Consider the following 15,282-nt stretch of genomic DNA (forward strand, 5'->3'; position numbering starts at 1 on the left):
CTTCACGATCGGGTCCCCAGACGCGCATGGCACGCGGGCACACACCGGGTCTCGGTTACTGCGCTGTGTCGCCGCGCCCTCAGCCCTTGGAACGACCCCTCGTTCCTACAGGCCGGTGTGCCTCTAGGACAGGCGTCCAGCCATGTTGTCGTTTCAACAGACACTTCCAACACGGGTTGGGGGGCCGTGTGTCGCGGGCATGCGGCTGCTGGCCTGTGGAAGGGTGCCCAGCTGCATTGGCATATCAATCGCCTAGAGCTGTTGGCAGTGTTCCTCGCTCTCCACCGCTTTTTACCGGTGCTGGAGCGGCAACACGTGCTGGTCAGGATGGACAGTATGGCGGCGGCGGCATATATCAACCGCATGGGGGGTATGCGCTCTCGCCGCATGTCTCAGCTCGCCCGCCGTCTGCTCCTCTGGAGTCACCCGCGGCTGAAATCGCTGCGCGCCATTCACGTTCCAGGCACGCTCAATCGTGCAGCCGATGCGCTCTCACGACAGCTGTTACGCCCTGGAGAATGGAGACTCCACCCCGAGTCTGTTCAGCTGATATGGGCGCGATTCGGGGAAGACCACATTGATCTGTTTGCTTCCCCCGAGAACGCTCACTGCCAGTTGTTTTTTTCCCTGACCGAGGGCTCTCTCGTCACGGATGCACTGGCCCACAGCTGGCCTCGGGGCATGCGCAAGTATGCGTTTCCCCCAGTGAGCCTGCTCGCGCAGTTTCTGTGCAAGGTCAGGGAGGACGAGGAACAGGTTCTGCTAGTTGCGCCCCTTTGGCCCAACCGGACCTGGATATCAGAGCTCTCACTCCTCGCAACGGCCCTCCCCTGGCGGATCCCTTTGAGAGAGGACCTACTCTCTCAGGGACAGGGCACCATCTGGCACCCTCGCCCCGATCTTTGGAACCTCCACGTGTGGTCCCTAGACGCGAGGAAAACTTAGGTAACCTACCGACTGCGGTGGTTAATACCATCACTCAGGCTAGAGCCCCCTCCACGAGGTGCGCCTACGCCCTGAAGTGGAGTCTATTCACTGAATGGCGAATCAGTATCTCTAAGATTTCTGTCCCTGAAGACAGCTCTGCTGGTTGCGTTGGCCTCCATCAAGAGGGTCGGGGACCTGGAGGCATTTTCGGTCAGTGACTCGTGCCTGGAATTCGGGCCGGATTACTCTCACGTCATCCTGAGACCCCGCCCCGGTTATGTGCCCAAGGTTCCTACCACCCCCTTTAGAGATCAGGTAGTGAACCTGCAAGCGCTGCCCCCGGAGGAGGCAGACCCAGCCCTTTCTTTACTTTGTCCAGTTCGCGCTCTGCGCATTTATGTGGACCGTACTCAGAATTTTAGATCATCTAAGCAGCTCTTTGTCTGTTATGGCGGTCGGCAGCAGGGAAGTGTCGTATCGAAACAAAGATTATCCCACTGGATTGTGGATGCCATTTCACTCGCTTATTCGAGTCGAGGTCAGCCGTGTCCCCCGGGAGTACGTGCACACTCCACTCGGAGCGTTGCATCCTCTTGGGCACGTGCATGCGACGCCTCTCTAACAGACATCTGTAGAGCTGCGGGCTGGGCGACACCCAACACATTTGCAAGGTTTTACAATCTGCGAGTGGAGCCGGTTTCCTCAAGGGTATTAGGTAACCCTTTGGTGATTGAGGAGACAACTCGGTAGGGTGTTGAAACACGCTTGCTGCGCCATTCTCCCTAACACGGAGGTACGTGCGCCTTTTTATCTGTCAGTAAAGTTCCCCGTCAGGTGAGCCCTGCAGATTCCTCCGTGGCCCCCAGCACTGACTCAGCGGAGGAGTCACTTGCTGGCTATGAGTACTCCCCCTTTTTAGGGCTAGTCCATATGTAAATTCTGCCATCTATCCCCCCCTTGGGTAACGGATGGCCTCCGCAGCGTCCTCCCTATCGGGATTGCACGCTTCCCAACGTACTGTCGTATTTCCTAGAATTATCTAGATGCTCACGACTTCCCAAAAAATATATCTAAATCCGTAAAACTTCTGTTGAAGTAGGATAAATTAGGGCCAGGGACACGTTGGAGGACCGCGCCCCCCATGATGTGGGTGCGTCACGCTTGCTTGACTATCTCCTCATCGGGGGTGTTGGTAAGGTGCAGTCATTATGGCGCTTTCCATACTTCTCCCATCGTGGATTTCATCCACTTATGGCACTGAAGTTCCCCAACCGAAGGGGAACGTTCGAGGTTACAGAAGTAACCCTTCGTTCCCCGAGGAGGGGAACGGAAGTGCCATACTCTGTCGCCATAATGACTGTCCCTTAGCTGTTTGAAAGTCTCTTCAGCTTAAAAGGATGGCGTCTCCTGGCTTCAGGTGTGCTTATATGCTGAGATAATTGCAGATGCCGCACACCTGCGCAAGCTTACGCTGCCAATTAATTTCATTCATTGGCCCGTTCAATACTCTCCAGACAAGCGGCTTCTGATCCGAATCCTCCCATCGTGGATTTCATCCACTTATGGCACTTCCGTTCCCCTCCTCGGGGAACGAAGGGTTACTTCTGTAACCTCGAACGTTTGTTCTGTAGATGGTTTGTTCTGTAAAAAAAATATATAGCTTTAAGGGGCTAATAATTTTCACCTTAAAATGGATTTCAAAAATTCAAAACTGCTTTTATTCTAGCCAAAATAAAACAAATAAGACTTTCTCCAGAAGAAAAAAATATTATTAGACATACTGTGAATATTTCCTGAATCCGTTAAAACATCATTTTCAAACAAAATTCAAAGGGGGGCTAATAATTCTGACCTTAATTGTATACACACACACTGGTAGAGCTGACTGATGTCATGTATAAGCCTTCCAAGAATCCCTTGTTTGTGTTTCCTACCCAACCAATAAGTCCATTCTATATATATTAGATGGTTTTTCAGCGACTTTTCTGTCCGGTTTGCACACTGTTAAAAATTGTCCCGTTAAAAAACAGTAAAATTCTGGCAGCTGCAGTTGCCAGCAATGTACTGTTATTTTACAGTATGTTGCTGTAAAAATACATGGACTACATTGATTTACACAATACTCAAGTGAACTCATTTTGCTCACTGAAAGCAACTGCCTCAACTTGGTCAACTGCTGAATGAGTTTATGAAGTAATGTGCTATACATGCTTAGAAGCATACTTATAATGATAACTTATTTTAGTTAATTAGAAAAGTTCGGTTTAACTCTAATGTCTTATTTTTCACAACAGCACACATACATGTAAATCTGGAACTACCAGAGAGATTCTGACTGCATCAGCAACTAAACAGCCGCTATCTTTAAATAGAGAAACATGCAGAATAACATCAGCAGCTCATTGTTCATCTTTAACTCATACACTGGCTCTACTCTCCTCCACAACGGTGACAGACAGAAGAAATTAGCTTCAGGTTTTACAGTAAAATACTGTTTTTTCCTTGATTTAACGGTAATCTACTGGCAGCTGTGGTTGCCAGCAATCTACTGTTTTTTTACAGTCTATTTCCGTAGTGTAAATTAACAGTATATTACTGTTAAAATACATTTTACACTGTGTTTTTAACTCTCACACCTTTAACCCTTTAAACCCCAGAGCATATACTTCAGTTTTTATTGAAGTGTCCACACTACTGAGTGTTCAAGAAACATGGAGCAAAGCTGAAGTAAATTCATTAATTAACTGACTAATTAAATGATAATTGAGGATTAACAATGAACAAATGAAGAAATACTGAAGGGAAAAAACAAGAACAGAACATACAAAACTTTAGTCACAGCTTTATAATGAAATAACCTGAAGAACAACAAATGATTAAATCATTTAAATGATCAGCGGATGATTAAACAACTCTACAAACATCGTCACCAGCTACACTTATTACTTAATACATGTATTTTTGTATAACATCTACTAAAGTTCTTCTTGAGGGAAAGGTTAACATTTTACATCACCATCATGGAGAACAGAGTTTGCTTTAGTTGGGCTCTCAGCCCTGTCACTTTTAACATTTATATATCTTGGCTGCTGCAATTGTTAAGAACTTTGTTTAAAAAGCTGCTTTGTTGAGGCAAGTCAGCCAAAAACCTAAATAAGATCTGGTGATGTTCATGTTGCTATTAAATGGCAGAGTCTGTTCTCATTTAGTATAATAAAATTTACTGCTCCTATTCAATGTTTAATCTATTGTTTTACATTATATGTCTATATATGGCAATGATTTCTAGAAGTTTTTCAGAATGTCTTGGACAATAACACTGCTCTATGGTGTAAATCGCACTCAAAAAGACATCAATAATCAGCATATGAACCTCAGTAATGGTGACAACTAACAAAATTAACAGTTTAACTCACAAACAGGCAACTGAAAGTCTAAACATAAACAACAGCAGAATCAAACGCAAATAAAGAAAACTGTTAGACCATTATACAACATTTATTTGTACCGCAATGCATGCTGGGATATTTGTACCGTGCCACTCCCAGCATGCATTGCAGCATGAAACATTTGAGATGTTACCATTGTTGAGATACAAGGTCAGATTCATRAGGTCTGAGTGTGTAATTGTCATAACTGAACTGTTTTTGTATGTTATTTCTTAACTGTTAAGTAATTACGGAGATATCTTTTCTGTTTCCACTTCTCATTAATTAAATTAATACCTGCAACTAAGCATAAAATYTATTGCATGAGGCCCTTCTTCCAGATTTATAACAAAATTTTTATCAGAACTAATTTCAGACAAATAGATTTCTCTATTTATTAACTTTCCAACTTGATTGCTATAATACAAGCATTTTGTTAATTCTTTATTACAGTAATTGGAGAGTCTGAATTAATGAGTTCAAGGGTGAAGAGCCCAACTAAATCAGCCCCTCACTCTATTACGGTGACACAAAAAAACACATTAATTTCTGTTGGATCTCAATGRGAATAGTATGGAAGTCAAATCAGTCAGTAATAAGTGTGTCTGCTGTTGTTTGTGGAGTTGTTTAATGATCCTCTGCTGAGACTGAAGCTGTTTTATTTTACTTGATTTTATTTAATGCTGTAACTSAMGTCACTGTTTGTGTTTCTTGTTTATTTTCTTCAGTAATTGTAATTATTAACAGCAGGTGTTCATCAGTGTCTGAATTCACTCATTAGTGTTCATTAAAACTGTCAGGTGAACTATATTAGTTAACTAGTGTATGAAATAGTGAACAAGGACACAAAGTGTGATTTCAAACACAGACTTCAAAACATCGAATCTGAACTCTGTTAGCTCACAGCTCTGCAGTTGGTTACTTTCTCGAAAACAAAAATGTTACCCAGAAAGCACTGTTTTTAACAGAATATTACTGTTTTAGTGAAAAAACATTATTTTACCGTAGAATCTGACCGTTTTTTAACAGCAATTTTTTACAGTGTGGTATTTTTACGTAAAATCAAAAAAAAAAAAAAGAAAAACAGCTAAACAGTTTTTGTGTCACCATTGTGGAGGATAATAGCGTCTCTGTTTAAGTCCAAGATGAACTGAGAATATTTGATGTCATGCTGCAGCTTCTTTCTTAAAAGGTAACTGTGTAGTTACTAATGCAGTCAAAATCTGTTTGCTAGTTGCATTCACACATAAACACATTGTTTCATCTAAAGACTTTACTTTTTTGGCACTAAGCTATGATTTTGTAAAATGAACATTGTATTAGTTCATGAAATATGGTTATTTTTTGTAAATTTATACAGTTGTATAAAACTTCCATGTTTTTCACAGAAAGATTCTGGCAACCACAGCTGCTGGTATTTTTTCGGAAATTTAACAGATATTTTACACAATAAGAGTTTGCTAATTAACACTCTGTTGGTGTTGACAATGTTAACACTTTCAAAAGTGTTATTTTTAACACATAGTGGTTCCCATATACACTGTAAAAAATTGCTGTTAAAAAACGGTCAGATTCTACGGTAAAATAATGTTTTTTCACTAAAACAGTAATATTCTGTTAAAAACAGTGCTTTCTGGGTAACATTTTTGTTTTCGAGAAAGTAACCAACTGCAGAAAACTGTGAGCGAACAGAGTTCAGATTCGATGTTTTGAAGTCTGTGTTTGAAATCACGCTTTGTGTCCTTGTTTACTATTTCATACACTAGTTAACTAATATAGTTCACCTGACAGTTTTAATGAACACTAATGAGTGAATTCAGACACTGATGAACACCTGCTGTTAATAATCACAATTACTGAAGAAAATAAACAAGAAATACAAACAGTGACTTGAGTTACAGCATTAAATAAAATCAAATAAAATAAAACAGCTTCAGTCTCAGCAGAGGATCATTAAACAACTCCACAAACAACAGCAGACACACTTATTACTGACTGATTTGACTTCCATACTATTCTCATTGAGATCCAACAGAAATTAAGGTGTTTTTTGTGTCACCGTAATGGAGTGAGGGGCTGGTTTAGTTGGGCTCTTCACCCTCGATCTCATTTAAGAAGACTTTCCAACTGCTGTAATACAGAGTTTACAAAATGTTTGTATTATAGCAATAAAGTTGGGACGTCAATAAATAGAGAAATCTATTTGTCTGAAATTAGTTCTTATAAATGTTTTGGTATATAACTGGAAGAAGGGCCTCATGCAATAGATTTTATGCTTAGTTGCAGGTATTAATTTAATTAATGAGAAGTGGAAACAGAAAAGATATCTCCGTAATTACTTAACAGTTAAGAAATAACATACAAAAACAGTTCAGTTATGACACATACACACTCAGACCTCATGAATCTGACCTTGTATCTCAACAATGGTAACATCTCAAATGTTTCATGCTGCAATGCATGCTGGGAGTGGCACTGTACAAATATCCCAGCATGCATTGCGGTATGAATAAATGTTGTATAATGGTCTAACAGTTTTCTTTATTTGTGTTTGATTCTGCTGTTGTTTATGTTTAGACTTTCAGTTGCCTGTTTGTGAGTTAAACTGTTAATTTTGTTAGTTGTCACCATTATTGAGGTTCATATGCTGATTATTGATGTCTCTTTGAGTGCGATTTACACCATAGAGCAGTGTTATTGTCCAAGATATTCTTAAAAACTTCCAGAAATCATTGCCAAATATATACATATAATGTAAACAATAGATTTAACATTGAATAGGAGCAGTAAATTTTATTATTCGAAATGAGAACAGACTCTGCCATTTAATAGCAACATGAACATCACCAGATCTTATTTAGGTTTTTGGCTGGCTTTCCACAACAAAGGAGCTTTTCAAACAAAGTTCTTAACAATTGCAGCAGCCACGATATATAAAAATTAAATATGACAGGGCTAAGAGCCCAACTAAAGCAAACTCTGTTCTCCATGATGGTGACGTAAAACTTTCACTTTTTCTCAAGAAGAACTTTAGTAGATGTTATACAAAAATACATGTATTAAGTAATAAATGTAGCTGGTGATGATGTTTGTAGAGTTGTTTAATCATCCGCTGATCATTTAAATGATTTAATCATTTGTTGTTCTTCAGGTTATTTCATTATAAAGCTGTGACTAAAGTTTTGTATGTTCTGTTCTTGTTTTTTCCCTTCAGTATTTCTTCATTTGTTCATTGTTAATCCTCAATTATCATTTAATTCGTCAGTTAATTAATGAATTTACTTCAGCTTTGCTCCATGTTTCTTGAACACTCAGTAGTGTGGACACTTCAATAAAAACTGAAGTATATGCTCTGGGGTTTAAAGGGTTAAAGGTGTGAGAGGTAAAAACACAGTGTAAAAATGTATTTTAACAGTAATATACTGTTAATTTACACAACGGAAGTAGACTGTAAAAAAAACAGTAGATTGCTGGCAACCACAGCTGCCATTAGATTACTGTTAAATCAAGGAAAAACAGTATTTTACTGTAAAACCTGAAGCTAATTTTTTCTGTCTGTCACCGTTGTGGAGGAGAGTAGAGCCAGTGTATGAGTTAAAGATGAACAATGAACTGCTGATGTTATTCTGCATGTTTCTCTATTTAAAGATAGTGGCTGTTTAGTTGCTGATGCAGTCAGAATCTCTCTGGTGATTCCAGATTTACATGTATGTGTGCTGTTGTGAGAAATAAGACATTAGAGTTAAACCGAACTTTTCTAATTAACTAAAATAAGTTATCATTATAAGTATGCTTCTAAGCATGTATAGCACATTACTTCATAAACTCATTCAGCAGTTGACCAAGTTGAGGCAGTTGCTTTCAGTGAGCAAAATGAGTTCACTTGAGTATTGTGTAAATCAATGTAGTCCATGTATTTTTACAGCAACATACTGTAAAATAACAGTACATTGCTGGCAACTGCAGCTGCCAGTATTTTACTTTTTTTTAACGGGACAATTTTTAACAGTGTAAACTATGAGGGAGTGTTAATTTTAACTCTAAGGTAGTTAAATCTACTATCTAAAATTTGCTGTGCATGAACATTTCGTTCATTTTAAACGAATCTTCAATATGATTTGGGAACTACAAGTCCTCTCAGGGAGTGATTTGTTAATTCGCGCGTGCGTACATTTGTGCAGGTGGTATCGTTATTTCAAGTCTTCATCACATTTCGTGTCGTTCATCGTGGAAAGGCAGAAACCAATCATATGCGTTTACAGTCGAAAAAGATTTGATCCGTTCACCTCTCGAGTCCTCTATCGGGTCTGAGCCATTCGTTCCTCACGGGCCAATAATACGCGTTTAGAGCCGAAAAATTGGACAATTGGTCTGATTGGACATCCTGGGGGTCCAGCACAGTGGCCTAGCACCAGCCGCTTGGTTGAGGCCATTTGTACAAAGCTGTGTGCCGTTCACAAGTCCACTTCCAAGAAGGCTGGTGTTCGCACGCCCAGGTGGTCTAAAATACTGACCGATTACCACCACATCCGGGATCTGGTGCTTGGCAGTCGCAGGCTGATGGATGAAACAGTGATCCAGCTTTTTGAGCTAAACCAGAAGACGCTTATTCAGTGGTAAGCAAAGCACATTATTTTCTTTAAATTACCTGAATACTTCTAAATTAATATATATGAATAATACATATCATTTATAATCAGGTTTCAACGGAGGCAAAAGGATCAGGAAATGAGTGTACTCACTCAGGGACTGACTCCACTTGATCCAATTGCTGTGGCAGATACGCAGCTTCCTTTGCCGAGGGAAAAATTGGACGAGGCACCATCAACATCAGGCCCCAAACACCATTTGTCTTTCCTCCAAATAAAGAAGGACAGGTCGACCTGGTCGAAAGTCTGCTTCTGCAACCACCACAGTTTGCTCCTTCCTGCCGGATGCCACCACGGTGTGCTCCTTTCCACCGGCCCCCACGACGGAATGCCCCATCGCGCCAACCCCCACCACAGTCTGCCACATTGCACCGGCCCCTACCATGGTGTGCCTTGTCACACCGACCTTCACCACAGTGCGCCCCATCTCGCCAGCCTCCACCACAGTGTTCCCCATCATACCAGCCTCCACCACAGTGCGCCCTATTGCGCTGGCCCCCACCACAGTGCGCCCCATTGTGTCTGCCCCCACCACGGTGTGCTCCTTTCCACCCACCCCCAGCACGGTGTGCCCCATAGCACCACCCCCCATAGCACCAGGTGTTGTGCAGCCCATTTCAGGACCTGGATCATTGTTTGGCACACTTGTTTTTAACCCAGACATGAGTGTGTCAATGGTGATTCCATCATGTGCTGCACCAACATCCAGTGCAGTCCCAGCTTCACCTGCACCTGCTGTTCCTCCACCTGCTCCACCTGCACCTGCTGTTCCTCCACCTGCACCTGCTCCACCTGCACCTGCTGTTCCTCCACCTGCACCTGCTCGCAGACGGGAACAGGAGAAGGAAAGTGGAGTCCACAAAAGGAAGTATGTGCGTGCGGTTACTTTTAATGTTTGCAGCAAATGTGGGCAACCAAAGACTAAGGAGTTTGGCCATAGCCGATTTGGTAATGCCACATTTTGCCTGCAAATTTCAAATGGCAAATCCTTAGAGAACTGGTTGGCAGAACAGCGCCAGCAAAATAAAGGACAAACTCCAGCTCCAGAATAAAGGACAAATTGCTGTATATATTTTTGTAAATGTTACATGGGTACTCTCTCTCTCTCTCTCATTTTATTTAATTTTTGTGTGTTAATATTTAGCATTTTAAAGTGGCACTTATAGGCCCACTCTTATTTTGTCTTGTGTGTACTTATTTAATATTTGTGTGCATTTTATGTAAAAATATATTTATATTTCTTAAAAAAATAACATTTTATACATTGCTTAAATACTATATTTTATATATTATGTGCCCCCACTCTTGCGTTTTATTATTTATTTATATTATTGTTTAATATATTGTGTATATAAAAATAAATATATATATATAGAGAGTTGTTTTTATATAATGTGTATAATAAATAAATATATTTATATATAGTATTGTTTTAATATATTATATGTGCATAATAAATAAATATATATTGTATTGTTTTTATTTATTGTATATTATATAGTTTATATATTAAGATATGTTTTTATTTTGTTTTTTATATTTTTTAAATTGTTTTGCGATTTTAATATTTGTATTCATTTTAATAAACCATTTTGCATATTACTTGTTTTTGTGTGCATTCATTTAAAGTTATTACATAAAGAAATATAACATATATTAATATATACATATATATATATATATATATATATATATATATATATATATATATATATATATATATATATATATATATATATATATATAGTATAGTATATATTTATATATTAATACATAAATATATATAATATACTTATATATACATAAACATGCATACATATGTTTAAGTGAAACATTTTCATTCATTTTTAATTAACGTAATATGCTTTTTAAGAACAATATCCACATAATAATAGTAATATCAATATAATTGCCTGTGTTACGTCAATAAAATTTCAATAAGAGCGCAGCTGATTGGCTTCGCTGAAACCGACACTGATTGGATATTGTGTTACACAGATTGTGTGTTCGAATCCAGCACGCAAAAAATTACATTTAGAATGACATGCAATATGCAACCAAAATACCACATTATGCACAGTCACAAAGCCACGAACACTACTGCAAGCGAAATTTGTCGCATTTTTCCATTTTTTTGCGGCTTGTTCGCTTGCGAGTGAGCGAGATGATTGGACCCCTTCCTATGCTAAGCGAGCGCTCTACCATTTGAGCTAATTCCCCTTGGAAAAATTAAAATCGGTAGTTTTTGGTGTGGTCAAAAAAAAAAAAATAAAAGATCACATCTGCTCTGTGGTGGCCTCTTTGCCCTGCCCGCCGTTTAGTCGTCAAATTGCCTGGAATAGAGCGCTTTTCTTTTGAAGGCCCTACCTATTCCTGCTCCAGTAAACGTGTTAGGAGCCCTGCATGCCGAATGACTCAGAATGACTCAGTTACTCAGAAATCAATGCACATTGGCACCACCTTGGATTGACATTCTGCTACTTTCCTGCAAGGCTGTTTTTTTTTTTATTCATTCCCTACAGCTCTGACAGCACCACACAACAAGCTTGAGGTTCCATGGTGTAATGGTGACCACTCTGGACTCTGAATCCAGCAATCTGAGTTCAAATTTCAGTGGGACCTCTTATTTTGCCAGCACCGCACAAAAAAAGCTGGAATAGAATGTTAATCTCTTGAAGGCCAGGGAATGACAGTTACTCTGGGCTTTCTAGTGCTTTAGGCAGGAAGTGGCCGGTTAGATCAGCTGGTTAGACTATGGTGCTAATAACGGCAAGGTTGTGGATTCCATCCCTGTACTGGCCGAGCTCTTACTCTCTTAGGCCTCAGATGCATTTAAGGGCTCTGCTCGGTCTTACACACGTCTATGCTGCAGAAAAACAATGAAATGGCAGCTGAAATAGCTCAGTTGGGAGAGTGTTAGACTGAAGATCTAAAGGACCCTGGTTAGATCCAGGCTTTGGTAAAGTAGTGTTGTTTTTCTGTTTTGGGCACAAGAGTTAGGTGACCGAAAGTCACCCAAAAAGCCTAGCTGCTGCACCCTTAAGTCCAACTGCTTCCACTTGACCAAAAAGCTATCTTACTTCCAAATGGTCACGTCGCTTCTGGTGATGATTGAATCAAGAGAGTTTCACTTTAAACCTTTTCGCTTTAAAAAGGCATGAAAACAGAGGTGGAGAATGCAGGCATTTTCCCGCTAGCTCTCGCATCCAAAGCGAGCGCTTTACCATTTGAGCTAATTCCCCTCAGAACAATCAAAAAATTGGCGATTTTCGACGTGGTCAAATTAGAAAAAAAAGAAAATTTGCTCTGTGGTGGCCTCTTTGCCCTACCTGCCGTTTAGTCGTCAAATTGCCTGGAATAGTGCGCTTTTCTTTTAAAGGCCCTACCTGGTCCTGCTCCAGTAAACGTGTGATGAGCCCTGCATACCGAATGACGAGTTACTCAGAAATCAATGCGCATTGGCACTGCCTTGTATTGACATTTTGCTACCTTCTGGCAAGGCCGTTTTTTTTTTTTTTTTTTACATTTTTTTTTTTTAGCCCAGGCAGCACCAACCAGAAGACTTGAGGTTCCATGATGTAATGGTTAGCACTCTGGACTTTGAATCCAGCGATCCGAGTTCAAATCTCGGTGGGACCTTGTTTTTTTACCAGCACCGCACAAAAAAAAGCTGGAGTAGCATTCTTATCTCTTGAAGGCCGGAAAATGACAGTTACTCTCAGATTTTTAGCAATTATGGTGGCAAGTGGCCGGTTAGCTCAGCTGGTTAGAGCGTGGTGTTAATAACGCCAGGGGCGCGGGTCCAATCCCAGTAATGGCCAAACTTTTACCCTTTAAGGCCTCAGAAGCATTTCAGGATTCTGCTTAGTCTCACAGACATGAATGCTACAGGATACTTGTGAAAGGGCAGACGAAATAGCTCTGTTGGGAGAGCATTAGACTTAAGATTTATAGGTCCCTGGTCCGATCCTGGGTTTCAGCAAAACTGTGCTGTTGTTCTATTTTGTGCACAAGCGTTGGGTGACTGAAAGTCACCCAAAAAGCCTAGCTGCTTCACCCCTTAAGTCCACCTGCTTCCACTTTTTTACCAGCACCGCACAAAAAAAGCTGGAATAGCATTCTTATCTCTTGAAGGCCGGAGAATGACATTTATACTGAGCTTTTTAGCAAACATGGCAGAAAGTGGCTGGTTAGCTCAGCTGGTTAGAGCGTGGTGCTAATAATGCCAAGGTCGCGGGTTCGAACTTCGTACTGGATAAACTTTTACCCTTTAAGGCCTCAGAGGCATTTCAGGATTCTGCTTAGTCTAAGAGACATGTATGATACTTTGAAATAGCAGCTGAAATAGTTCAGTTGGGAAAGCGTTAGACTGAAGATCTAAAGGTCCCTGGTTCGATCCCGGGTTTCGGCAAAACAGTGCTGTTGTTCTATTTTGTGCACAAGGGGCAGGTGACTGAGTCACCCAAAAAGCCTAGCTGCTTCACCCTTAAGTCCACCTGCTTCCACTTGACCAAAACGCTATCTTCCTCCCAGATAGTCACATTGCTTCTGGCGATGATTCCAATGGCCTGATCGACAGCACTCTATAATGCTATGTATTTAGCGCTTTGATGTACCACTGCGGACACGCTGCTGAATAAAAGAAAACTGTGACTTGATAGGGCTTCTGAAGGCTTGCAATGATATGTACTACAAACCGTAGTTGACAACGGCAAAGAAAAAAAAATGGCTACAACCGGCAAAGCTGACGTAAGTAGTTTCGCTTTAAACCCTCAAGGTGCCACCAGCTTTGCAAAAAAAGCCAATGTAAAAAGGCATGAAAACAGAGGTGGAGAATGCAGGCATTGTTTCCGCTACCTCTAGCATGTAAAGCGAGTGCTTAACCATTTGAGCTAATTCCCCTCAGAGCAATCAAAAATTGGCGATTTTCGACGTCGTCAAATTAGAAAAAAAAGATCACATTTGCTCTGTGGTGGCCTCTTTGCCCTGCCTGCCGTGTAGTCGTCAAAATGCCTGGAATAGTGCGCTTTTCTTTTGAAGGCCCTAACTGGTCCTGCTCCAGTAAACGTGTGAGGAGCCCTGCATGCCAAATGACGAGTTACTCAGAAATCAATGCACATTGGCACTGCCTTGTATTGACATTCTGCTACTTTCTGGCAAGGCCGTTTTTTTTTTTTTTTTTTTTTTTACATTTTTTTCTCTTTAGCCCGGGCAGCACCAACCAGAAGGCTTGAGGTTCCATGGTGTAATGGTTAGCACTCTGGACTCTGAATCCAGCGATTTGAGTTCAAATCTTGGTGGGACCTTGTTTTTTTACCAGCACCGCACAAAAAAAGCTGGAATAGCATTCTTATCTCTTGAAGGCCGGAAAATGACAGTTACTCTGAGCTTTTTAGGAAACATGGCAGAAAGTGGCCGGTTAGCTCAGCTGGTTAGAGCGTGGTGCTAATAACGCCAAGGTCGCGGGTTCGATCCCCGTACTGGCCAAGCTTTTACCCTTTAAGGCCTCAGAGGCATTTCAGGATTCTGCTTAGTCTCACAGACATGAATGCTGCAGGATACTTGTGAAAGGGCAGACGAAATAGCTCTGTTGGGCGAGCATTAGACTTAAGATTTAAAGGTCCCTGCTCCGATTCTGGGTTTCAGCAAAACAGTGCTGTTGTTCTATTTTGTGCACAAGGGTCAGGTGACTGAAAGTCACCCAAAAAGCCTAGCTGCTTCACCCTTAAGTCCACCTGCTTCCACTTGACCAAAACGCTATCTTCCTCCCAGATAGTCACATTGCTTCTGGCGATGATTCCAATGGCCTGATCGACAGCACTCTATAATGCTATGTATTTAGCGCTTTGATGTCCCACTGCGGACACGCTGCTGAATAAAAGAAAAATGTGACTTGATAGGGCTTCTGAAGGCTTGCAATGATATGTACTACATGGAAACCGGCAAAGCTGACGTAAGTAGTTTCGCTTTAAACCCTCAAGGTGCCACCAGCTTTGCAAAAAAAGCCAATGTAAAAAGGCATGAAAACAGAGGTGGAGAATGCAGGCATTGTTCCCGCTACCTCTAGCATGTAAAGCGAGCGCTTAACCATTTGAGCTAATTCCCCTCAGAGCAATCAAAAATTGGCGATTTTCGACGTGGTCAAATTAGAAAAAAAAGATCACATTTGCTCTGTGGTGGCCTCTTTGCCCTGCCTGCCGTTTAGTCGTCAAAATGCCTGGAATAGTGCGCTTTTCTTTTGAAGGCCCTACCTGGTCCTGCTCCAGTAAACGTGTGAG

General features: G+C 41.1%; 1 protein-coding gene and 3 non-coding genes across 4 annotated transcripts in view; all 4 read left to right on the plus strand.

Moving 5' to 3' along the window:
• The window catches only part of LOC141381669 (BEN domain-containing protein 5-like), a 495,902-nt gene that overhangs the window by 371,812 nt on the left and 108,808 nt on the right, over positions 1-15,282 (plus strand). The window contains exon 6 of the mRNA XM_073947755.1: positions 3,222-3,375. Within this exon, the coding sequence (XP_073803856.1) occupies positions 3,222-3,236 (15 nt within the window). The 3' untranslated portion in view covers positions 3,237-3,375. The remainder of the gene's footprint in view (positions 1-3,221; positions 3,376-15,282) is intronic.
• trnaq-uug (transfer RNA glutamine (anticodon UUG)) lies at positions 12,572-12,643 on the plus strand. Its single transcript has one exon. It is a non-coding gene; the product is annotated as a tRNA-Gln (tRNA).
• On the plus strand, positions 13,343-13,415 carry trnaf-gaa (transfer RNA phenylalanine (anticodon GAA)). The gene has a single exon. It is a non-coding gene; the product is annotated as a tRNA-Phe (tRNA).
• Positions 14,418-14,491, plus strand: trnai-aau (transfer RNA isoleucine (anticodon AAU)). Its single transcript has one exon. It is a non-coding gene; the product is annotated as a tRNA-Ile (tRNA).

Source organism: Danio rerio, chromosome 4 (genome assembly GCF_049306965.1).
Source record: "Danio rerio strain Tuebingen ecotype United States chromosome 4, GRCz12tu, whole genome shotgun sequence".
In the NCBI taxonomy this organism is placed as follows: domain Eukaryota; kingdom Metazoa; phylum Chordata; class Actinopteri; order Cypriniformes; family Danionidae; genus Danio; species Danio rerio.